General features: G+C 43.3%; 2 protein-coding genes across 6 annotated transcripts in view; both read left to right on the top strand.

Moving 5' to 3' along the window:
• The window catches only part of NFXL1 (nuclear transcription factor, X-box binding like 1), a 52754-nt gene extending 37156 nt beyond the window's left edge, over positions 1-15598 (top strand). Inside the window, exons 21-22 of the mRNA XM_054064710.1 lie at positions 5042-5095; positions 10101-15598. Of these exons, the coding sequence (XP_053920685.1) occupies positions 5042-5095; positions 10101-10274 (228 nt within the window). The 3' untranslated portion in view covers positions 10275-15598. The remainder of the gene's footprint in view (positions 1-5041; positions 5096-10100) is intronic.
• Positions 15599-15646: 48 nt separating this feature from the next.
• Positions 15647-26212, top strand: part of CORIN (corin, serine peptidase) — a 136729-nt gene continuing 126163 nt past the window's right edge. For 2 of the 5 annotated variants that reach the window (XM_054064709.1, XM_054064703.1), the window contains exon 1: positions 16438-16656. In XM_054064709.1, coding sequence (XP_053920684.1) covers positions 16471-16656 — 186 coding nt within the window. In that variant the 5' untranslated portion in view covers positions 16438-16470. Of the gene's footprint in view, positions 16368-16436; positions 16657-26212 lie in introns of those variants that run through there. The other 3 variants (XM_054064705.1, XM_054064707.1, XM_054064704.1) reach the window with 3 other exon arrangements.

The raw sequence follows: 26212 nt of genomic DNA, 5'->3' as shown, positions 1-26212 counted from the left end.
AATTAACTCAGTGTGAAATATTACGTTAAAACAACATTCTGGTTTTTTTCCTTTTTCTTAGTTTGTTAGCACCGATTCTTTCCTTTTCCACTGAGAACAAGTGATTATCAGTGATGATAAAATCATCATTGCTGATGATTACTGCTGTAGTATTAAGGCCAGGCCACATCACAGGGCATTGTTAGATCTGCTCCTTCTTGTGAAAGAGAGTAATCCTGACACATTGCATTAGTTAACTTGTACCAGAAGAATGCAATTGCACTATAGCACTGTACTTTTTAGCCTGCTTTTTAAAGGTGACTTCTCCCTAGTTCCGCTTTATGAACTAAAGAAATTGCTGTATGCTGTCACCCAAAGGGACCGAAGACCTTGCTCTTACAAGCCTTTCATAAAACCATAAACAAAAAGAACTGGTGTGTAACTTGCTTGGGTTTTATCCAGTGAGTGTTAGATGTAATACATGTACAGCCCAAAAAATCAATGTGTAAAGCTGACTTTTGTCAGCTTCTGCTCGGGCTTTCAAGACTGATTGGCAAGTTCTAACTAGTACCACATAGACCAAATCCTGCAAGTCTGCAAGCAGGTCAAATGCTAAGACTCTTGGGATGCACGTTTAGAAAATCCCAACCATAACAAATAGTTCCAGTAAGAGTGTGAAGGTAAGTTCATAGGACATGGAGTGCTCTAAAGCAAGGTGAATTCACAAGAACCTGCATGAGCTGGGACATGGCAGTGTGTCTCTGTGTGGTTCAGCACAGTGTCAGCTGCTGTTTTAGTTCCACAGATACTAGTTCATATTTCTCGCCCTGACATTGTAATCCACGGGGAGGAATGGTCTAACAGAATGAGCAAATGACTACAAGTTCCTACTAAAAGCAATGCCTCAGATATATTGTGTTGCACAACCTAGTAGTGTGTACCTTCCTTACAGAACAGGGATTTACTTGTTTTTGCTTTTTTATATGAAGTTATAAAGTTCTATTTAAATTCTTACTAGGCACTTTTTGTAGCCTGTCTTGACTTGTAAATGACATAGTAGATTGAGTCTCTGTTTTATGCACTTGACCAAAATAATTTATTATGTCAATTACTGTTTAATGTGTCAAGACTGGAAAAAGTCTGTTAAAAACTGCAGAAGTTTACAAAGATAATTTAGATTGCACAGCTGCAAAGCTACTATCAATTTGCAAAACCAAAGTGTGTTAACTCTTAATAAAACTTTTCATGTATAGGAGCTAGTGACTATGTACTACTGAGAAAGTGAATGCATCTTTTACTGTACATTTTATTGAAGAAATAGTTCCAGAAATGTTTTGCTGTACTGTGGGTATAATGGTGAAACTTCCCTCTACCTATGCGTATTAGAAAGTCATGGAACAGGTGATCTTGAGTGCTATCATGAAGTACATGCAAGAGAACCAGGTGATCAGGCCCAGTCAACATGGGTTCACGAGAGGCAGGTCCTGCCAAACTAACCTGATCGCCTTCTATGACAAATTGACTCAACTACTGGATTGAGGGGAAGGCTGTGGATGTAGTCTTCTTGGTCTTCAGTAAAGCCTTTGACACAGTTTCTCACAGCATTCTGCTTCAGAAACTGTCTGCCTCTGGCCTGGACAGGCGCACACTCTCCTGGGTTGAAAACTGGTTGGATGGCCGGGCCCAGAGAGTGGTGGTCAATGGAGTTAACTCCAGCTGGAGGCCAGTTACAAGTGGGGTTCCTCAGGGCTTGGTAGTGGGTCCAGCTCTGTTCAATGTCTTTATCAATGACCTGGATGAAGGCATTGAGTGCACCCTTAGCAAGGTTGCAGATGACACTAAACCGGGTGGAAGCGTGGATCTGGTGGAGGGTAGGGAGGCCCTGCAAAGGGATCTGAACAGGCAGGACTGCTGGGCTGAGACCAATGGCGTGAGGTTTAACAAGGCCAAATGCGGGGTCCTGCACTTGGGGCACAACCCTATGCAGTGCTACAGACTAGGAGAAGTCTGGCTAGAAAGCTGCCTAGAGGAGAAGGACCTGGAGGTGTTGGTTGACAGCCGACTGAACATGAGCCAGCAGTGTGCCCAGCTGGCCAAGAAGGCCAGCGGCATCTTGGCTTGTATCAGAAATGGGGTCACCAGCAGGTCCAGGGAGGTGATTCTCCCTCTGTACTCAGCACTGGTGAGACCGCACCTTGAATACTGTGTTCAGTTCTGGGCCCCTCACCACAAGAAGGATGTTGAGGCTCTGGAGTGTGTCCAGAGAAGAGCAACGAAGCTGATGAAAGGACTGGAGAACAAGTCTTGTGAGGACCGGCTGGGAGAGCTGGGGTTGTTTAGCCTGGAGAAGAGGAGGCTGAGGGGAGACCTTATTGCTCTCTATAGTTACCTGAAAGGAGATTGTGGAGAGGAGGGAGCTGGCCTCTTCTCCCAAGTGACGGGGGACAGGACAAGGGGGAACAGCCTTAAGCTCTGCCAGGGGAGGTTCAGGCTGGACATCAGGAAAAAATTTTTCATGGAAAGGATCATTGGGCACTGGAATAGGCTGCCCAGGGAGGTGGTTGAGTCACCTTCCCTGGAGGTGTTTAAGGGTGGACGAGGTGCTGAGGGGCATGGTTTAGGGAGTGTTAGGAATGGTTGGACTCAGTGACCCAGTGGGTCCCTTCTAACCTGGTGATTCTATGATTCTATGATTATACTTGTTAATGATATACAAATGTGACCACACCAGTGTTGCTGTATTGTCTGTTGCTTTTTTCCATATTCATGGGTCAATTTTTCTTTTGAAGTTCAAGTTCTGCCATTAGATGGCAGTGAAATACCTGGAGGGTGGTTGCGTAGGTTTTTCTACTCCAGCCTGCAATTTCGGATGTGCGTGGCTGAAAAGGTCTTTCCTATACTTTTCTAAAGAGAGACTCTGCCATCGTGTCTACATTAATGAAGTTCTCAATTGTGCTTTTATTTGGTATACAGTTTAAATTTAAAAAAATTGTCTGTAAACCTGCAAATTGTACTGTTCTGTTGACCCTGTCCTCAGTGCGCAATGTTTGAACTACAGTGTGCTAAAACGTGGGCTGGTGTGCTTTCTTGTTAGTTGTGAAAAGCTCTTGAATTGCAAATTGTTTGGAACAAATTCCACCTGCACAAACCATATGTAGTAAATTATTGTCACTATTGGTACGCAACTGCTCCAGCTATTGAGATCAAGACCGTTTTTCGTTTCAAGTTATTAATCAGATTTTTATATCTAGTGTTTCTAAGGTAGTGATTCAGTGGCCATGATGCTAAAAGTCCAAGAAATCTGTTAGGAGGCAGATGCACATACTTCCACGGTATACTCTTCCTGTTACTTCTTTCACTGTAGTGATCACTGACTATGGGAATTTTAGAGATCAGACTGGTACGTGTATGTCTAAAGGTCTTTGTTGGATTTATCTCCTGTTAGGATGCCTAATTGTTTTTCAGTCGACATAAACTTTAGGCACATACAAACATCCTGTACCACTGAATTTCTAGATTTAGCCAAGTCCTGTGTGGGAGTGGAATACTTCCTCTGTTATGAACCAGCCTCCTGGTAATTTCATTTTATGCCTTTGCTGTTATACTACTAAAAATATTTGGCATCTTTATACTCCTCAGGATTTTGTGCCCTGTTAGTCACCTGATGAATCGTAGTTATGCATCTCTTTAGATGAAAGCCGCTCCATCATGTTGTCTCTCCGGGGCTGTATCAGAAGAAGTGTAACTAGAAGGTCAAGAGAGGTGATTCTGCCCCTCTACTCTGAGACCTCGCCTGGAGCACTGTGTTCAGTTCTGGAGTCCTCAACACAGGAAAGACATAGATCTGTCAGAACAAGTCCAGAGGAGGGCCACAAAGATGATCAGAGGGACAGGTTGAGAGAGTTGGGCTTGATCAGCCTAGAGAACAGGAGGCTCTGGGGAGGTCTTATAGCGGCCTTCCAGTACTTAAAGATGGCCTACAGGAAAGCTGGGGAGGGGCTCTGTGTCAGGGAGTGTGGTGATAGGATGAGGGGTCATGGGCTTAAACTAAAAGAAGGGAGATTTAGTTTAGATATTAGGAAGAAATTTTATACTGTGAGGTTGGTGGGGCACTGGAACAGATTGTCCAGAGAAGTCATGGATGCCTCATCCCTGGAGATGCTCAAAACCAGTTTGGATGAGGCTTTGAACAACTGACCTCTAGTGGAAGGTGTCCCTGCCCATGGCACAGGGTGGGAATTGGGTGATCTTTAAGGTCCCTTCCAGCACAAACCTTTCTATGTCTCTATGTTCAGGCTTTACATTCTTTTGCTACTGCAGGACCAAAACTGAATGCAGGAGCAAAGTTTCAAGGACATCATGTGTTTACATAGTGATATTTTTTCTGTACCATTGTTTTCTTAATGATTTCTAGAATTTAATTTACTTTCTTGAACACTACAAAATGCTTCTATTTAATTATCAATTGTAACTCCCATGACTTCTTTTCATATGACTTTCTGTTGGTGGAGCATACATTTGGTTTGCGTTACACAAAGAGTTTTAAAGCAGTTTGCTTATGCATTATCTATTATGTGTCACCTTCAGTACAAATATAGAGGCTTCCTTTTGCTGTAGAAATTAGAGTATTTAAGTCCTTGGAATGAAATGTGTGTGTATAAATTACATACGTATATAGGAATTAGCTACATGTGTAAAGTGTACTGAATTGAGGATAAATTTGCTGGAAACTTATAATACCTGTCTTTAGAAATTTTCTTGGTTGTTAGTGAACAAACTATTCTTTTTAGATTTTATATTTGTCAGTTGAGCTTGTCAAGTTGAAATCAGAAGTTCAATTTATAACCTTGTAGTATCTATTATGTGTTCTGTATTTTCTAAATGTGAGATGATGCAGCTTTTTCAGAGAATATTTTGTAATCTGAATAAGTTAAGAGCTCCCTTGATGGAGGTTTTGCTTACTTCTGCTTGAACTATTCTATAGGAGTGACTACAACTCCACAAGAAAATAGATTTACCTGCTGCTTACAGCAGTTGCTTAACACTTTGTATGTCTGAACAGATAAAAGAGGCAGAAGCCAAAGCTGCTATTGAAGAAGAGAAACGAAGACAACAGGTATCAACATTTCTTTTTCCTCTAACCCACTTCTTCCTCATGTTGTTCTTGTTAGTAAATCATTTAATTTACATGCAACTAAAAATGTATCATTTGTAATGTGATATGCACAGTCATTCCTGTCAGCTCTTTTCTTACTCTACGATGCGTGCTGTGAATGATTTGTAATGGTTAAGAGCCCACATTTTCCCAAACGATTTTCATAATTTTATATAAAATGATAATTAACCAGTTTATTCTTGCCTTACTTAGAACTGTGTATAGTATAGTTTATTTTTAAAATATTCCTGTTTTTAATAGAACACTTTATAATGCATAAACCCCACAGAATTGCTGAATAGCCTCCATAGAGATTTAAATATTGGGTGTAGCTTCCCTCCTCCCTCACATCATGAAAAAAATGAGGAGGGCTAAATGAGCCTTTGTCCCTCAAGGTGTCTGAGAGGAGAAAAAACATGTTTACTGTAACTGCTGTAGTTGGTGAGTGGATATTGTTAGCATTATAATCAAAGAAGCTTCTCTGCCAGCTGCCTAGAGACAGTATTTGGATTTCAGGCAATAACTGTAAGCTTGGATGGTGATGATGGCTAGGTCAGGTTTGTCTTCTGGAGGGTACAGCTTTAATGCCCTTCTTCCAGACAGTTTGTGCATGTATGCCTGTGCCTGAGCACTTGACACCAAATCATGTTCTAAGTCCAGCTTGTGCTTTCTGACTCAATTTCACTCAATTATCACAATAGTTAGGTTATACTTGTGTATATCTGTATGTCACACTGTTTTTATTGCAGAGTAGTGGCTCGCTCCCTGCTTGAAAGGGGGCGCAGGAGGCTCGCTCCCAGGCTCCATCCTCTTGTACTATTCTCCCATCTCGTTAGGATAGACAGGTTCTCTGTGGGTCACAACTTCTGTTATGCATACTTTGATTAATAGCCTAGAGACTATTAAAGTGTTATGTCTACCAACCAATGCTCTATCAAGGCCTGCTTTTGTTTTTTAAAGGGGGGCACGTCTGGTTTTTGTGAAGGAAAAGCCTGCAGGAGACCAGGCACTGTTTTGTGACCATCTTGTAATGTTTATTGTTACATTCATGCCTCAGCTGTTGACAATATTGATCACGTATCTCCTCATACAACTCATAGTTCATTGAATTAGAGAACAGAAAGAATTAGGCCTTGGAAATGTTAGCTCTGAGACGTGTCAGGAAGCATAGCTTGCATACAGATGTCTGAAACATTTTGTTAGCCAGAGATAATCTATAACTGATGGTTCTGCATGCTAAGTCCTGAAGTGCTAATGGACATTTACAGCTGTAAAGAACATGCTTACAATTCTAGAGCTAGAAATTCAGAGTTGCTGGTGTTTGTATTGTACTGATTGTGTTCTTGTGCATTCCAGAAGGCATCCCAGTTACAAGTGACTTTGGCTTCAAAATCACTAAGCTTACAGTCCCTCTAGAAAAAGTCTCAGTATTGAGGTTCCTCTGCATCTACTCCACCAGCATAGCGTGCAACATTATTTTTGTCTTGATTCTTCAGCAGTTATTGTTCCTCTCTGCGGTCACACTGCTGTGGCTTTCTACTTGCACATTGACTGAAGTCTCACAGTGCAATAGTGCCCTTGTGCAATATATGGCAACTGCCTCTGCGTGCATGTTTTATGATGGATGCAGTTTCAGGAATAGGAGACCTATACATAATGAGGCCTATTAAAAGGTTAATTAAGAGTTGCCAGTTACATAGCCCAATAGCAAACAGCAGGGCAACAGCAGTAACAGAAAAAAAAAATTAATCACAAATTAAAAAGAATAGGACAATGGTAACTAATAAATAGGCTATGGGATCACACAGAAGTACTAACCTCAGCTACTGCAGCCTTTTATCTAAAATTTATTCCCTTCCAATTTGATCTCATAATCTGAAATCTGGTGATGCAAATTCATCATAATGATGGAGTGTTTAGTCACATTAAGAATATATATTTATTTGAGTATACTTCCTTCTGACAGAAGTTTGCATCTTTTGCCGCCTTCCTCATCTCACTAGCACATTTTTACATAGATAGTTCATCTGTTAAATCTTCTTGAGACCTGCTTTGATTAATACTTCCTTAAATCCTTTATGTACAAACTAGCTAGTGCTCTGGTAAGTCTGCACATTTATTTTTTATTATTTGCTATATTTGGTAGCAGCTTCTGCTAATGTCCTTTATAGATGGAATCACTTGTTTCTTAGTGTGAGATGGCTTGGTTAGGCTTCTCATCATAGCCCTCACAGCTGAACTTTCCCTCTGCTTCTAATTCAGAGGCACTGAGCGAGGCCAGGGTTTTCACAATTGCTAGAGGCAGAAAAAGATCAGTGCTTTGATTATTTAACAATTCAGATCAAATTCACTCTGTCTCCCGCTCTAACGTGAAAGATTTGGTTACATTTTCATGCTAACTGGCATGTTAGTAAAGTAAGGAGAGTAAAGAGTTTTGATACTGCAAGTCAAGGTCTCAAACCTGAATTTTAATTTAATGAGTTCTCTGGAAGGTCTTATTTCCTTTTTTTCTTAGAAAGAAAAACGTTCTAACAATTCCTTGGAGGTTATAAAAGTCAAGGGCTCCCTCTCCCAGAATAAAATACTACAAGAAGATATTACAAGACCTGGAATATCAGGATATACGCCTTTTGTCTTATAGTCACTGTTATTTGCATTTACCTACATTTTCACAGAATCATAAAATGATCTGGGTTGGAAGGGACCTTAAAGATCATCCAGTTCCAACTCCCTTGCCATGAGCTACTCCATCCAGTGCAGGCAGAATACAGAGAAGCAGCAAGATCCAGTACCTAAGTGACACTAAACTAGACATTATATGGTATCAAATTGTTTTGAGTACACAGTTTAAAGAAATGCATTTCATTTTACTGTTAATATGCCTGTACACAAAGAAGTTAGTTTCTTACTCTAAATAAAAAGCTTGAGCTAATTTAGATTGAAAAACTAAGTTAGTTTGAAGACTGGGCACAGTGACTACTTTATTGTTCAGAGATAATTGAGGTGACACTTTGGGAATGATGACAATTATATAAAATCCATAGCTTCTTTCTCATATTCTGTACCCACAGACCTATTTTCATTCTGTGTTTTGGTTTATGGTTTATGATGTATTTATTTTTAGCAGGATTTTTATAAAGATCAGTAGGAAAGCAATTCAGTACCCGTTACAAAATTGTTTGAGTCCATTTTTTTTAATTCGGATTACTGCCGTTCATGAAGCACTCTGCTTTTAAAATTCACAGACCACAAATATGTAATAACTGTAGAAGCGTCAAATTTTATTTAGCACCTGTGTAAAATGAAAAGTTCCCGTATTATCCATAAAACCTTAAGAACTCTTCACTTTCCTTCAGATTTTGGATTTTGAAAACCTGTTTCATTAAAATAATTGGCTTTTTGAAAGGATGATTAGCTAGTTGAAAGTAATTTGCTTCAAATAGCAGGCTGTGGAACTTTGTCTGAACTTTTCTCCCATATCATCAGAGAAATGCCGTCAATTTCTGCCTTTATTAGGTACAAAGAAATAGACATCAAAATGGGTCCCTTTCTCCTGCTAACAGTGGTATCTGGCACAAGAAGGAAAGTAAGAATCACTTTGTGAAACTCTGATGAATATTTGCTGTCAGTAAAGGAAGAACAGACATCGGGCAATCTTGAGTTCCAAAGGAAAATTATATTTACTGGACTACTTTGCTGCCCATTTCCCAAAACAGTCTTATTCTTGTTTCTTTAATGCACCTACCTTATTGTCTTAGTGCCTTTCTTCCTGGCAGCACCACAGTAGTAGTCATGTAGATTTATCTCCTCTCGTGGCCAGGCTTTGTCTCTGTTCACTGTCCATGTTTCCTCTGCTTCAACTCAGTCTTGTGCCTCCTGCCTGTTCCTGTCTTGCTGCGCTCTGCCTTGTCTGTCTCTCTTGTCTGCCTGCTCCCTAGCTCCTCGTCCCATGCTTTCTCTAGTAGCTGACAACTCTACCCAAGAATCCAGATAATTGTTGGATCTTTTCTGGTTTTAGTCTGCCTCAGCTCTCATTTAGAGCATCTTTTCTGATTGTCCTAGTAATTAGATGGCTCCTTACTGGAGTCTCATGCCAGTCTTAGACATTTTTATTCCAGGCTGCCTAATTCCAGTTTTATTTCAGCTTTGTACCCTAAAATGACTTTTGCCCACATTATCTTAAAATTATATGGGAGGGGGAAGAGGAATAGGAATTGGAGGCTCCTACTATTCATTCCAGGCATCACCCTGAAACTACTGTTCTGGGTGGAAGTCCGGCATTCTTATTTTTCCAATTGCTTTGGTTTGGTTTTGGGTGTAAAGGCATGTGCTTTCTTTTGAAGGACACTATAGATCTACAGTCATATATGGGTCACTAAGTGTTAAGTTACAATGCTTACAAATGGAATCTTCTCATGCTTGCCTAAGATTATACCTATTCATTTAAAATTTAGCTTAGCATGCAAAATACAAGGAATTGGGTGGAGGATAATGTATTTTTATTTATTTATATTTTAATTAATTTATTTTTAGCAAGGGAGCACATCCTTGTTACCAAGGGGAGATCTTTGAAGATTTCAGCCTATGTTCTTACATAGGCTATTGTAACAGCTTTGATATGTGACGAGTGCTTTTCTTTAATAGGAAAAAAAATGTATTTTTAAAATATTTCATTTTAGCTTGACATATTCAACCTGAGTTAAAAAATCTCATGTAACACTTCAGTTGGTTGCATTTTTGTTTTTTTTTATAGGAAACTAAGCAATGGTTTAATACTTGGAAGTTAAGTGCTTTGTAACCATGGGATATAGTTCTACCATCTCATCTGTAAAAGATGTATAACTTCAATTGGCTGCTAGCTATTTTTATAAAATGTTGTTTTTTTGGGAAAGCTATTTAAAATCCGCACATTTCCATGTTTTCAATTCTGACACAATGTCAACTACTTCTGATTTTCTTCTTCTAGGCTGAACTGGAAGCTTTTGAAAACAGATTAAAGGGGCGAAGAAAGAATAAGAGAAGAAAGGATGAAGTAGAGGTTGAACAACCATCATGGCAGAAATACAAGAACCTCATTATGCTGCCAGTGTTTGGAGTTGCTGTTGTGATGGTTGCATGGCTCATGGTCTACAATGACTAAAACAACTCAATGTTTAATATACCTCAGTTGGGCTTTAGGTAGCTGTTATTCCTAGAATGTTAGTCTGTGTGTAACAGAACTTAATACGCATAGGTTAGGTAGGTATACTACTTACCAAGAAAAGTGCAGAGGAGGAAAGAAGTGTCACCTTTTGTGTTACTACGTTCACAGCACAAAACTGAATTCAGACACTGAAAGTCAGAGTAGGTTTTAGTCTATACTGAAGTGCTGATGTAGTTCATCTTGCTGAGATTCGTTAACATCTCTTCTATCAATATATTGTGTTACTTTTCCTTGTCTCATTAATATTAAAAATAGTTTAGTATAAAATACTTTATTGAATATTTGTTTCCTGTAAAATCAGTTTAGTGGTTTATTGAAGATTAGCATTCTTATGCTAGTCTTTATGTTGTCTTACACAATAATTCCTGTCCTTCATGTCAGTTTTAGTTATAACAACTAATGGGAAAGTTCAGATCACTTAGGATTGAATATTCTGGGGCCTTATGTCAGAATTTTGTTCAGAGAAAGGAAATGTGAACTCTCTTTCAAGTCAACTGTATCACAAACAATAAAATGAGCCCCTTTACAGACTATGGGGTTTGCTTTTTGATTGCTTCCCTTCCCTCCCCTGCTTGTTTCCTCAAAATCAGCTGAGTTGAAAAGTTCGTTTACTGGACAGATGCATATGCTGAACATGGATGTGAAGTAGTTTAAGGGTGCAGGGATGTGTTCTCATTGCTGCCCCTATCACCAACAGCAGAAAAGCAGTTTGGTAATTGAAGTTCAATGTAGAGCATCACTTGATTTGCATAGATACATGTCACATTTGAATATCTGCAAAGGTGTGCAAACACGTAATTGAATAGTGTAACAATACAGTTACATGTTATTCTGAAGCCATCTGGATGGTGCTTGCTAATCATGTATAAACTATAGCTAATCTTTTAAACGTTCAAATATTTCCTTGCTGACAACTTAGAATACCTTGCTTTTGGGATATCAGTGTTGGTTTGTAGAACTGAAAAGTTTACTTAGCTTTAAGATCATTAGAGAAGCTACACTGTCTCAGCTGAGGGGCTGCAAGTTAGATTTGTGGTTGGGGGAATCAGAAAAATGTTAAACCTCTGGAAATTTTATGCTGATATTTGACCATTGTGGGTAACTAAAAAGTGCTTGCAGTATCCTGTGAAAGATAGGTACAAAGCCAAAGGGCATTAGGTTGCCCTTGTAACTCAGGCATAGAATTTCACCACAAACGCTACAAAAGCAGTGGGACCGCTTTTGTGAATTAGCAGAGAAGATTACAGTTTGTTTGAAAGCTCTTCTAGCTGATTGCGGCCAGCTTGTAAAGGGACCCAGTATTAATCTGAGCTGATATCCAATTGTAATTCTAGTTCACTGGCAGTAAAAAACCCAGAAGAGCTGGAAAAGTAGGTTTTAGATTGCATGGATTGAGAAAATCAGGGGAAAATCACTTTCTTTGCAGTTTTCCACCTAAGTTTCATGAAAGAGAAGAGAGGTAGGAAAATACTGGAAATATTTAGCATGTATTGGTGCTATTTGATAGTATTATATGGGGGTTTAATTGATTTTTAAAAATCAGTCAATTTCTGTCATGATGTGTCAGGTCATTAGTATGTAAAGTTTAGAATTAATTACTATTTTGCACTAGGCAATCATAGTTGCATCTCTGTTGAATTCTCTTATTTTCTAATCTAAGGAATAAACTGTTTTCCGTACTGTTACTTTCACTGTTTTCTATAATATTAATGCCTGGAAGATAATTCCATGTGTAAGTATTGTTTCTTTAACCAAGTAAGATGATGCTATTACATGATGCTGATACCAGTAACTCTCCTGTCACTGAGAGAAAAAGTTTTGTTCAGCTGAAATAAAGTGTGATGTATTGTCCCAGAAAACACTTTTATAACTGAGATATGCAGATCAACATGAGATCATTGTGGAAACAGCTTTTATCTTACATGACTACAACTAATTTTTCTTTTTATTGCTAGCTTTCTCTTTAAAACAAGTACAGTGTAGTTTTGCCTTGCCTGTATGGCAAAGAGAAGAAAATTCTCTGTACAGAGCTATAAAATGAACAGCACTTGAGTTATATGTTTGATGTAGTTCTTAGTGTTCTTTTTTGTGTGTTTTGCAGCATGTGTGCAGTATTGGAGGGGAAAAGACTTGTTTCTCATTGATCATCTTTATTATACTAAGAAAGCACACCAATTTAAAAATCCATTACATTCATACAAATGTGTGTATGAGTAGGCATATTCCCCTTCTTAAAGGCTTTGTATCTCCTGAAACTCGCATATGCAAGATATACCTATTCTGGAAATTGTATTTAAAATAGTTCTGTATATCTTAGCCAACCATCTGAGTAATTTGCTGTCTGTTGGTCTGCCTACTGAATCAGATATTTGTTTCTTGGCATAAAAAAGTGTGGGGGTTCCAGCAACCCGCAGTTTAACAAATCACTGTTTTCTGTTTGGTTTTAAAAATTATTTTTACAGTTAATTTTTTGCCCTTTTTTGGTTGCAGCTGCATATGGCAAGCATGACAAACTTTGATGTAAAAGGTCTAGATAAAAATCACCTGTTAGTATACATGAAAGATGGTAATTCTAGAAAGGAAATCTTGAACTTAAGATAGGGTTTTTTCAGTATTTTAAATGTAAAGTACTGTTAAATAATTTAATGAGCAGATATTTTGAATAAGTTTATTTTAAAAAGGATATTGATGAGTACATATACAACCAAATTATATAATCTGATCTGCTGTTTAAGGGAAATTTTAGAGAGATAAGCCTGATCATGAGGATATTTAGCATGCAGAATATGTGTAACGTGTAAATGAAAGAACTTGAGGAGGCTTTTCCCAATTCTGAATGCATTCTGGTGAGCATTCATCTTTCCACTGAACTAAGGTACTTACAAGATGTCAATATATTTTAGATCAGAAGCTCCTTGGACAAGTTTGTTCCCTGTAACAACAACAAAGCTATTGTGTCTGTTAATTTAATGTACAAACCATGTCAGACAATAAATGCATCAAAACTGACTTGAAAAATTGTTTGTTCTCAAGGACCAGTGTAGTAAAGCAGCAAACTTCTCCTCAGTAATGATAACTGACATGATGCAGCAGAAGTTTTAGGTGTGCTTTTTGTTCCCCTCTTTGGTAGAGATAGCTCTTACTGCTCTGATTAATGCTGGAATTATGTAATCACGTTCCTTCGTGTTACTGCTCTGACAAAATTATTAGAATGGGTCGGGGAAATAGGTTCGGATGAAACAAGTGGGAATGACAGACATTTTTTTTTTTTTTGCCTCATATGGGGAAATATAGTTGATTTGTTAGATATTTGTCCTTAACTACTAGAGAAAGAAATGTCACTATGCAGTTAGCACCAAAATTTCTTCCTAAAAGCTTTTGTGCTTGATTGTGGCTTTAAAGCACTGAACTCTGAGTTTATAATCTTGGTAGTTCTGGCTCCAAAGTGTATTTGCTATGTGCCAGCTTTTCTAGGAGTGATGAGCTCGTGTGTTGTGGAGTCAGAGCACAGAGATGCTTGACCTGAAGAATGTTCCTGTGCCAGGCAGTGGAAGTTTGAAGTGTATGGCAGCCACTCTCTCGTGTGGGCTTTTGAGTGGAGTGTGCTTGCATGGACAATCCGTGAGTGGACCTGTCCACAATTTTATTTAGTTCAGATATCTCTCTTCTGCTTTGATTTTATTCCATTACCTGTTGTTATCTGTAGGCACTCAAGTCGCTCTTTTTTCTTCCTTTGTGAATATAAATTTGTATTTGTGTCTGCCCTTCTAGTTCAATTAAATCAATCAATCTCTCTAAGGGATTATAAAATACTGTAGTGGTCTGTATTTACTAGGAAGGGAAACACAAGGTAAAAATGAGAGAAAAAATCAAATTAAGTCAAATTAGCTATAATGAGACATACTTGCTTCTTTCCACTAATGGTTACATGCTAATGAATTATTTGGACTCTGCATTAAAATGTTTATCTGCTGTGCTACCAGAAAACAAGTTCCTGGCATGGAAAGCGCATCAATATGAGCTCCAGGATATATTAAAGTCAGTAATAAGGCAGACCAAATGGCAGCTGTCTAGAAATAAGCCATACTCTGAGGGCACTGTGGTTTAATTCAACTGAGTATTATTTAATCTAAATAATTGTTTCTCATGCAGATTTCCATAAAAATACCAACAAAACCAGGATAGACTTGGGCTTTCTCTGTGCGTGGAACGCTGTGGCTAAATCTTGCAGTTGTGACACTGCAATTGGAATGGCTCCCTACTTGAGAAAATTATGAGATGAGGAGTCAGAATTGATTTGGTGTTTGGAATTTGCAGTACTCCTGCTGAAGAGACATTCTCTGTCCAAGTCTAAGTGGGCTTTGCAGTCTGAGCCATATATTGCACCTCTTAGATTTCAGTTTTCATTTGTTCTTAGTGTAATTTTTGACAGTGCTAACTAATCTCTGTAAAATATGTAATAAGCAATGAATTGTGGTTTGATTTCTCTTTTTATCAGCATTGCAGCACGATGTGTTGTTTTAGATGAAGTAATTTGAAAGTTTTTGCATAAATGATCTGCTTCTGTCTCCTTCCATGCTTTTCCTATAATTTGTGCAATTGTTTTCAAAACAAAACCACTGCTTTCCTCTAAAGGGGACTTAGCTGGCTGAAAAATAAAATGCAGAACTGAATTCCCATGAGCAGGATTTATGTTCCGTGGCACTCCAGAAGAAGAGAGTGCCCAGCCCTGCCCCATAAAGTTTGCACACAAACAAAAAGTGGCAGGTTTTAAAAGCCAGTGTAGAGGTAGTCATCATGTGGGAAGAGTCTTGCCACTATGTCGGTAACGTGTGTCTGAAGGCCATACCAGAAGTATGGAAACAGAGATAATTGGAGAAAGAGCTGGAAAAGAAACTTACAAGAAGTGTTTGTATCAGGCATACATCAGTTTTATATGAGAGCTATCATCCTTGCTGATAGACAAGCTAGGTCACCAGGGAGAGAAAACATGTTCATGTTGAGAGGGTTGTACACGTTTTTGGGGTGTTAGTTCTGACTGCCACTTTGATAGCATGTGAGGAGCTCTGACACACGCACAATAAAACGTAGAAGCCTTTCTGTCACGGAACTCAGTCGCGGTGCCGGTGACAGCTACCTGTGGCTCCTGGAAGGGCACAGAACTGCTGGTAACACCCGCTTCTGCCCATATTTTGTCCTGTTGACTTTATCATTCCTGGACAGCCCTTTGTAAGCATCGTTATGTACATAGACCCAGGCTTCAGCCACAGTCGATGTTTCTGAACGCAGGTACAGAGAAAAGGGGACAACGCATCAAAATGCATGGCTTAAAAGCCGATGTCTCCGGAGGGTGGGGCATTTGCGCTTTCATTTGCAGCTTCAGGCGCCACTTGTCTCTTGGCATGACAGCTTTGCTTCAAGAACATTGCAGCAAACAGCCCCCCCGCTCTGGGGGCGCTGGGGTCGGTCCCGGCGGCCGCTGTCCCCTGCGGCTGGGACCGGAGCCTCCCTGCGGGGAAAGGAGTTTCCTCCCCACCAAGCCCCTTCCCCTCCGCTTCTGCTGTGCCGGCGGCAGCGCCCGGGGCCGCTTTCAGCCTTCTTTTTGAGAGCTAAGGAGGATCGGCTGGGGAAAGGCAATTCACGGTGGAAAGCGTTGCACTGCAGGCACGAAACTTCCTCTACCCGCGGTGGAACGAAAGCCTCTGCAGGACCGTAACGCTCAGCAGAGAGCATCCAAAGGCACCGCGGAGGAAGGGAGCCGGGAGTGCGGCCCGCTGCCCCCCGCTCCGGCAGCGCCGATGGGTTTGTGCTCCGGAGTGACTCCGAATCGCTTCAGCCCTGGCGCCTCGCCTGAGCCCCAGCGAGCCGCGGTAAGGGCTGCGCGGGTCCCTGCTCCGCATGTCGCCCCTAGCTCGGGCTCGTCCTGCCACCTGACGAGGCGTCCTTCATCGAGGTGCGGGGGCAAAGCCCCGGGGCACGGCTTTGGGGCGAAATTAGCCAGCGCGCTGTCCCTCCGCCTGTCCCCGAGAGGTAGAGACTTGTGTGCAAAGGGGGTGGGGATGTGGCGGCTTTCTCGCGGAGGTTTATTATTATTGGGTGGAGAAGGGGGGAGGGGGACTGACGAGCAGACAAAATGCGGAGCGTCCCCCGCAAGTGTGTGTGTGTGCGGGAGGCGGCGGCCGCGGCTCGGCGGAGCCCGAAGGAGAGAAGGGCTGGGCGAAAGCGGAGCGGGCTCAGCCGGGCCATGCTCTCCATGCAACAGTTCCCTGCCCTGCCTGCCGAGGAGGAGCGCTACCGGCAGGTCCTCGCCGCCGGCCGGGTAAGCGAGCCCCAAGGACTCTGCTCCGGCGAGGGCGGCGCTCGGGGTACCCCCGGGGTGCGGGGGATGCTCGGGGCGTCGCCGCGGGGGCGATGGGGGGCGCTCGGGGGTTAACCCCGCCGCCGTGTGCAGGGGCAAGCGGAGAAGGGGCGAGCCCCGCTCTGAGCCCCGCGATCCGCCGTAACGAGACCTGTGGGTACCGGAGCCGTCCCGGAGCGCTCGTGCGAAGCGGGATGCAGGAGCACAGGATGCGAGGCGGCCGGCATCGGCGTTCCACCAAGAGCTTGTCGGCGCCTTCTCCCTGCTGTCTCACAAGTCAGCCCCGGAGCTGCTCCGGCGCTGGGAGGGACGGGGAGGAGCCGAGCACGGCAGCAACAGGTCCGGTCTGCAGGAGCGGATTGGGCTCGACCCCCAGCGCCTCGTGCCCGGCGGCAGCGGGGCTGGCTGTGGGGAGCGCTTTCCCCTTCCCACGATCGCCTTGGGTTGTTTTGAGAATTTACTCTTGGGTGCAAGCAATTAACAACATTATCTATAGTAGTGGTGTATCGATCAAGTTGTCTTTAATTATCTTTTCCTAAGATTTTTCACTTTATATTATACAAATGTAACTGATGAGCACCGCTAGAGGGATTATTTCGGTGAATTTAAATGAATTTCTTTTTGCTTTTTTGCCTAACTCAAAGTTTAACGGTGTATATGTCAAGAAAAAGTATTTATTCGTGCTGTTTATTTCCTTGACCTGCTGTGGGCAGGTGGTGCAGGCCATACACACACAGTCACCAGAACGGGAGGTGATCATCCCGGGGAAGGTGACGGGAGCGACGCAGTTGGTCTTTGCAGGGAGAGACGGCGCTTCTGGGTAGTTGCGAGGGTCCGGGCGGACGCTGCCCTTCGCTCTCCCGGTGTTTGCCGGTGCGGGAGCGGAGCTGTCGCAGCCGCCTGGACGCGACCGAGGTGGCCCCGCAGCGGCGTCTGCGGGTTTGTAAACACGGCAGCTCGCACTTCGGTAGGATCGTCGCTCCGCTTGATTTAAAATGCAGACTCCTTGGACGCGTTTCATGACAGATGATTAATTAATTAACCTTTATTTTAAATTATGAACAGTCTGGCTGAGTTGGTGAAACTTGAGAGAAATCGACTATCTAGAGTTATTAATGCATTCACAGGGCCTCTCGGGAAGGTTTAGCTTTCAGCAATAAAAGTATGGGAATGGATTTTTCCATATGGCCACTTACACCCTTTCTGTGTTCCTAAAAGATGGACCAGTCAGCAGGACGAAGTTGTAATTCTTTAATCTTGTTCCTGTAATGGACGCTTTAGCTAGAGATCTCAGTTAAAGCTTCTCAGGTAGTGTGACACAGACAGCATTGAATTAGCATATCCCTCAGGTAATCTAAACAAATATAAAGGAATGATACAGGGAATCATAGAACCACCCTGCTTATGTGTCTCTGTAAAAGCTGGTGACGTCTCCTGAGTGACTTGGAGACCAAGGTTCTGTAGGAAACTGGGGGCTCCTCCGGGGAAATCCCAAACAATGTCTAGACCTCCTCTGGAAAGGAAATGCTCGTGACTTTTTTCCCCTTTTCCATCAGCCATTTATGGGACAGCCCCACAGCCGGGTTTGCTGCCCGTGGAGAAGCCCAGCCCTTCAGCCTCACGTGTAGTCATCACTTGGCATGCATTTTTAAGGAAGCCACCAGTATTCATTTTCCTGAGAAGGCTCGTGGGGCGGTGAGCCAGGCAGCACAGCTCCTTTGCCCAGATAAGAGGAATCTACTTGTGCTCTTTTAGTATCTGATGAGACCAGCAGGACAAAATGTAATTTTTCCTCAGTCTTTTGGAGTTGGGACTATAAAATACCGAAGAAGGCATTTACTTCCTCTTAGTCTTCGCTGGTGCTCGACTGTATGCTTGAGGTAGATACCCTGAGTATGCAGTGAGCCAAGAGTATAAGATGGATTGAAATGTGTCATGATAGGAGGCGTTCTATAAAATGTGCAATGCACACAGGAAAAATTTAGTATTTCTGTATTACTGTTCAGCTGTTAATTACGTAGTAGATGATATCTGCAGATACAAATGAAAGCCAGGACTGTTAACAGCACCAATAATTATTTAAAAATGCAAGCTTTCTTGACTGCAGGATCTCCTTTTTCTTTTTTTTTTTTTTTAACTTTTGTTTTGCTAAGCTGATGTTTAGGTCTTAGCACTCTGCTCCCTCGAGGAACATTTCTGTCCCGCCATTGCACCAAGTCCATGTATTGCCAGACACATAATTTCTTGTCATTACTTGCATGGCCAGGTGAGGAGTGTGTGCAGAGGCTGAGATGGATAAGCATCCAGACAGAAATCTCATTTACCAGGAAGGGAACGGTCCTTCCAAGAGAAGGCAGATTGGCAAGGGACTGTCAGGATGGTTACACGCGGCAAAGAAACACAGCGGCTCCAGCGAATACTGCTCAACTACTCAACTGCTCTAACCAACAAATGCTGAACTTTAAATAAATTGCCCATTGTACACAGGCGGGACGACAGCGCTTCCATTGGTGTGGCCAAGTGGCTGTTTGGGCCCTGTGAGTCTTTGCTACACTGAAGCCCAGCAAATTGAGGCCACCGCAATACAGCGGGCACAATATGAGCACTGCAGGCACTTCCTTAAGAGATGAGAGCTGGGGCTTTGATCTGCATCAGGAAGGCTGTGGATACCAGGTCATCTGCCTCAGCTGTGAGGCAGTTACACTGTAGCACTATCTCCTGGAGGCTGAAAGACGACGGTTACCGTTACATTGCATAGGAAGAGTCAGATCCTGTCAGCGTGTCGGGTATCCTCGGCAAGTGCTTACAGGACCAGATGAACGACTGTTTGTGACCGCCAGACAGGGTTTGGCAGGGGCGGCTGTCAGGCCACTCGCAGCAGGGCAGTTCTAGGCTTGCACATGCACAAGTCCAAATGTGACAGCCGGACACCTCCTCATTTCCAAATACCTTCAGGATGAAACAGCTAAGCCTTGATGGGGGCAGTCTAATGGCAGTTTGAAATACTCGTGTTTCTACGCTGTCCCAGTTTCTTTCCCTCCCCAAAAGAAAGGCTTCACAGGTGGCAGGCTGGGCACGTACAGCTCTGCAGTGCCGGGGGAGGTAGATGATACCTCCTTGTGAAGCGGTGGGATTGTCGCAGTAGGACAGGGCAAGCTTAAATCCTCCTTGGAAAGGTCTTCATGCGCAGAACGACTTCTGCAGACAGTGGCTCGATGCGCTTCAGGTTACCTATTTTTGAACACACATTGCCTCTGTATTTTTAATTCCCAGTGACCCTCTGCAGTCAGTTTTTGTCCCGTGAGAGTGAGGTTTTCTCTGGGACCGTCCTGAGCCTCAGCCTGGGTGCCGGGGCGCGACAGTCCCCCCACGGGCTGGGACCTGGAACGGGGGCACTTAACGCGTGTGAGGGGGGTGTTCGCTTCCTGAGAGGCCGCATGAGGAGAAACGGGGAAAAAGAGGGCAGGGATCGCGCCCGGGCCGTGCCCGGTGGGTGCTCCCTTGCTTCGGGCTGTGGGAGCCTCTCGCGGTGCGCGCCCAGCGCGGCACAGGAACGCGGTCCCCGGCGCGTCCCTTCGCTCTGCCCCGCTATAAATAACTCCTGCCGGGCGGGCCCGTCAGATTCCCCGGCACGGCGGGTGCCCTGACCCGGGCCGCCGCCAGTGGAAACTCGGCAGTAAAAATAGAGCAGCCGGGAGCCCCTCGGGCGGGTCCTCGCGCCGCGGAACCGTGGCTCCCGCTGACCCCCATCCCCCGCCCTAACCCACTGCCCTCGCGCTAACGCCCCCTCAGCCCGCGAACGGCTGTCCCCGCGCTAACGCCTCTCCGCCCTAACGACGCCCTTTCCCCTCCCGCTCTCCTCGCGCTAACGCCCCCCTTGCCCTAACGCCACCCCGATAAACGGCTGCCCCCGCCCTAACGACCCGCTCAGCGCGCCCTAATGTCCCCCCCCGGGCGGGGGGGGCCCGGCGTTCTCTTAGCCCTAACGCCCCTCTCGCCCCACGGTCTCCCCGCCCTAACGCCCCCTGCTCAGCGCTCCCCTCGCACTAACACCCCTCTCGCCCAGCGCTTTCTTCTCGCCCGCCCCCCCCCGCTAACGGTTGCCCTCGCGCTAACAACCTCCTCGCCCCCCGCCCAGTGCTCTCCTCGCCCTAACGACCCCGTGCTCCCCCCGCCCTAACGCACCCCCCCCCCCCAAACGCCCCCCCTCGGCGCCGGCGCCATGCCGCTCTCACACCCCGATTCCGAATTCTTTTCGCCTTTTTTTTTTTTTTTTTTTACCTGTCAGATGGAAGCGTAATTGATTTCTGCTGTGGAACAGACGGTTCCCTTCTGAGCGGTGTTTTTAATTTCTCCTTGTCATTCTCCTCAGCAAACACAAAAGAAATAGGGACAACGGTTTAATACCTTAAATGTAAAAATGATAACCAGACAACAATCAAGCTGCCTGTTTCCAAAAGAGATGAGAATCTTGCTGCCTCTGGAGTCCAGATTAGATTCTGTCCTGTGCCTGCCTTCTGCAGAGGTCTGCTCCCTGCAGGGATGGGTTCTCAGCTGTGCTTTCAAGCTGCTGCAATTTAAAGTGATGCCTGTAATTAGTTATGTTCATCAATAATTATCTTCATGAATGATATAGACAGTGAGATCGAGTGCAGCCTCAGCAAATTGGCAGATGACACCAAGCTGAGTGGTGCAGTTGTCATGCTAGAAGGATGGGATGTCATCCACAGGGACCTGGACAAGCTGGAGAAGTGGGCCTGTGGGAACCTCATGAAGTTCAACAAGGCCAACTGCAAGGTCCAACACCTGGGTCGGGGCAGTCCCTGCTTTCAGTACAGGAAAAGGGATGATGTGATTGAGATCTGCCCTGCGGAGAAGGACTCGGGGGTGCTGGCTGATGAGAAGCTCGATATGAGCCAGCAATGCACATTTGCAGCACAGAAGGCCAATCATATCCTGGGCTGCATCAAAAGAAGCGTGGCCAGCAGGTTGAGGGAGGTGATTCTGCTCCTCTATTCCTCTCTTGTGAGACCTCACCTGGAGGATTGTGTCCAGTTCTGGAATCCACAACAGAAAAAGGATATGGAATTATTGGCACGGGTCCGGAGGAGGGCTACAAGGATGATCAGGGGGCTGGAGCGCCTCCTGTATGAGGACAGGCTGAGAGAATTGGGGTTGTTCAGCTTGGAGAAGAGAAGGCTCTGAGGGGACCTTATAACGAACTTCCACTGCCTGAAGGGGACCTACAAGAAAGCCAGGGAGAGACTTTTTATAAAGGCGTGTAGTGATAGGACTAGGGGGAATGTGTATAAACTGGAAAGGAGCAGATTTAGACCAGACAAAAGGAGGAATTTCTTCACTTTGAGAGTGGTGAGGCACTGGCACACTTTGCCCAGGGAAGTTGTGGCTGCCCCATCCTTGGAGGTGTTCAAGGCCAGGTTGGATGGGGCCTTGGGCAGCCTGAGATGGGGTCTTGATCTACTGGGGGATGTCCCTGCCCGAGGCAGGGGGGTTGGAACTAGGTGATCTTTAAGGTCCTTTTCAACCCAAACTATTCTATGATTCTGTGATTCTGTGTGCGTATGCTGTTATTTCTGGTTACTTTACCTGCAAAATCTGAATATTTGGAGGTTAAAACTAGCAACAGATACCAGAAAGTGTTGGCTAATTGCTGCTGATTGCCAGCTTCTGGCAGATCTGTGTTGGCAGCTCTTGCCCTTGGTGCCCATGGAGCGCAGCCTGGACTGGGTGCAGCTGTGGGGTGGCCTTGGCTCACAGCTCATCCCCCTTCCATCCTGTGGGACCAGGGAGAAAATAGGAGGAACAACAGTGAGAAAGCTCGTGTGTAGAGATAAAGGCTGGGAGATCACTTACCATTACTGTTGTGGGCAAAGCAGACTTGACTTGAGGAAATGAGTTTATTACTGATTAATATAAATATTTAATTGCTGATTCAGGTATTGCAAAACAAAAACAACAAAAAAAGAAGCGAGCATTAAAACACTTGGGAAAGACATCTCCCCTGTTACCAGTGTCAGCTTCACTCCAGACTCTTCCCACTCCTCTTATTGCAGCGGGTGGCACTCAGTCCCTTCAGTGAAGCAACAGGTGGCGCAGGGGTGAACTGTGTTCTCTGCTGCTCCTTCGTTCTCACTCTTCCTGTGCTCTGGTGTGGACTCTCCATGGGCTGCAGTCCTTTCTGTTTCTCACTTTTCTTCCATTTTTTCATGTTTGGGGTTGGTTGGTTGGGTTTTTTTTCCTTTTCTTAAATATGTTTTCACGGAGGCACCACCTACTTGCCTGGTGGACTCAGATGTGTCCTATGGTACAGACCCAGCTGGAACTGGCCATGTCCAGCATGGGACAGTCCTCGTCTCTACACACAGAGGCCACTCCTGCAATCCCCCCACTGCCAGCAGCTTGCTACCTACACCCAGTACAGACGTCCATGTCATTGGAGCAGAATTATCTAGAAGTGGTGGCCACCTCATCATAGCATCGACTTGGGAAAGTATGTGTGTTCACAGCTGACCAAAATGGCAGTGTTACCTCCATGGCTCCATGGTTGTCTGCTCCCCTGTCTCTCTTCCTCGATCCCCACATCATTAAGGGATGAAATTAATCCAGCTGTCCTTAAGTTCCTTTTTCATTATTTCTGTCATTAGAGTGGAACCTCTGCAGCATCTGCTCCTTTGGGTGCCACACAGTTTATAATTCTCTATTTTTCTTAGTCTTGTTGTCAGCATAAGGTAGTTCTTAGTATGTTTCCCTGTAGAAAGTGAAAAAAGGCTGAAATATAGATACTGCCAGAACTACTTTGGAATGGTGAAGTTTATACTTTGATGATTCAAGCCCTATCCCTTGTTATGAAGTGCATTTCCCACAATGCAGTTTGTGGGACCCCAACTTTTGTGCATGTGCTAAATTAATAAATATTGTTTTGTGTTTTTTTTTTTTTGGAAAGGGGACAGAAATTGAGCCAATTTGAAAAACTTTTCCTCATAGATGGGGGACAGCTCCTGTAAACCTGTGGGAAAGAAGGCTGCCTGGTTGCATCATTGCAGGTGTTCCTGTATGCTACTGCTCTTCCTGAATTCCAGGGCTCACTTTTTCTTGCAAAAGAAGCATTTTCTGTATTAAACATTTAAGTCATCTTCACCCCATCCTCAGGCGAAAGGAAGTGAGGGCAGACAGGAGTTTCCTTCTCTGAGACTGCATCAGACTGCATCTGTTCCAATTCATAGGCCATAGTGCAGAGAGGGTTCAAGATCAGTGTTCAGTGGATGGTGCTGTGGGACTGGCTGGTCAGTGATTGTCAAAGCCGGTCTTGCCCTTCTCTTCCTCAAACCTGTAACACTCTGCTGTGCTACATACAGAACCTATTGTTTTAAAAACTAATGTGCTTGCATCTTTCATGTCTGATCTGTTTGATACCAGAGGGATTTAACTTAACAGTGATTTAATAGTAATAGTAATAGTAATAGTAATAGTAATAGTAATAGTAATAGTAATAGTAATAGCTCAGGGTAATTGCCATTGCCTGTCACCTCTAAGAGCTCTTAGTTTCAAGGTAGCCGATATTGTCAATCCAATGTTACTGGAAGTTACTTGAGAGCGTCTCAGACTCAGGAAGCAGTCCCTGAGAAAAGAGGCTAATTTTTTCAGCTTGCTTCCTCTGAATGAAGCAGCAAGAAATCACTTACGTGCTCGTTGCGTTGTTCGTCTCATTAGATTTCAAAAAACAGTCAGGGCATGTTCTTGGAAATAAACCACTGATAGCATCGAGGACCTTTCCATCCCAGGTCTTTCAGGCCTACAGCTCTGCATTCATGTAATAACGCAGCCTATATATGCAGTCTGCTGTTACATCTGCTCTGGACTTCCATGGGCTGGTCATGTGACATGTAGATTTCTTCCATTGCTCCTGCTTCCAATGTCCAATCTTTTGCTGGATTTTGCCTATGTTAAAGTTGTCTGAGAACCAGTGGGACCTGGAGATTATAGAAGCAGAACACGCTACAGTTGTCAGGCTTCCCCAGCCTCCTGCATTTTCATGTCTTTACGAAGAAAAACAGACAGCTGAGCCCACCTTCCCTTAACAGCCTGTGCAGTTTTGCCATCACACAGTGCTAAGGGACAGACATTGCCGAGAGACGGCTTATTGTTTGAAAGATGCTAGTTCTCTGCGCATACGAATTTTGTCTGAATGGTGACTATATCTGAAGCAATAGGAAAGAATATCAGGAACTGTGGAGTAGGTAGGTATCTTTTTTCTTTTTTTTCCTTGCTATTTGATTTATAGCAATTATAATAGCAATATAACAAGGCAATTAAGTAGTAAATGCCTTTTTAAAGCTTGTGTTTGTCCCTGCTCAGTCATTTTAAAGGTGTAAATTTAAATAATTTGTAGTGCCTGTACACAAGGCTGGAAAGGAAGGCTGAAATGATGACTGAGTGTATTTAGAAGTTATTAAAAGTTCTCATTTTCCCTGTAAAGTCAGACTATATGGAATTGATAATGGCAATAATGGTATATGGTGTTGATAATGGTCTGAAGGGGCTGAGGACCTAGATGGTTCCCATTTACTTTTTCTTCATCATAGATGATTATTATGTGACTCTTGAAGATTTCCAAAGCAAATATGAATGAGAGGAAAGCTGGCATCTGTTCTAGGGAGGACAATTAAGTTGACTACTCCTAGCCATAAATACAATAGGCTTTTTCTTATTTGACAATATAGTTCACCAGATTGTTATTGTTGCAGTGATTTAGATGGAAGTTTTAGTCCTACAAATACTTATGTGATCCATAAACCTTTGATACTATATCAAAGTCATAGTCAAATCTGTACACCAATGCAAGTGCCTTGTTCACCCACTCAGTCTTGAGTATTCTGTATCAGCTCATTGTTTCATAACTTTGGCAGTAATGAATAGGGTTAATTGCTAGTCACCTCTTCATTTGTTTATGTCAAAACGTCCTGTTAGTTTAAAAAAATACTCTTCTGTATTTTTATTTTCTCCTGCTGAAGCAAAATATTCAACGGTGATGTGTTTCTGAACAGTGTTATCCTATTGAAATATAAATGAGTCACCTCTCAATTTTATAGGTACTTGCTTGTCAACCTGTGAGACTTGTGTAAGTCTATTTTCATCTTTGAGAAGAGGACAAATAAATATCCAGCTATTCTGAACAGATGAAAATTTGCTCTGACTCTAAACCATGTCCTTTCCTGCTGCTGCTCTTATCCTTGGTCCAAAGTTTAGCATCTTTTAATTCACATTTGAGAAAAAAGTCAGTAATGTAAAGTTAACATTACACATTCAAATCCAAAATCTTAATTTCTTTTAGGCAGTTGTTTGTAGTGTAAGAATACTCTATTCATTTTAGAGAAAAATGAATAAGAAATGCATCAAACATAAGAAGACCAATTTTTCTGAGAAGATTCCTGCCATTTGTTTAGTTTGCATTCCAGTTTAGTGTCCAATTCATGTAATTGAAAGCTTCTAATTTTAG

The sequence above is a fragment of the Cuculus canorus genome, chromosome 4 (genome assembly GCF_017976375.1).
Source record: "Cuculus canorus isolate bCucCan1 chromosome 4, bCucCan1.pri, whole genome shotgun sequence".
NCBI classification, from domain to species: domain Eukaryota; kingdom Metazoa; phylum Chordata; class Aves; order Cuculiformes; family Cuculidae; genus Cuculus; species Cuculus canorus.
This window is presented reverse-complemented; position numbering and strand designations above follow the sequence as displayed.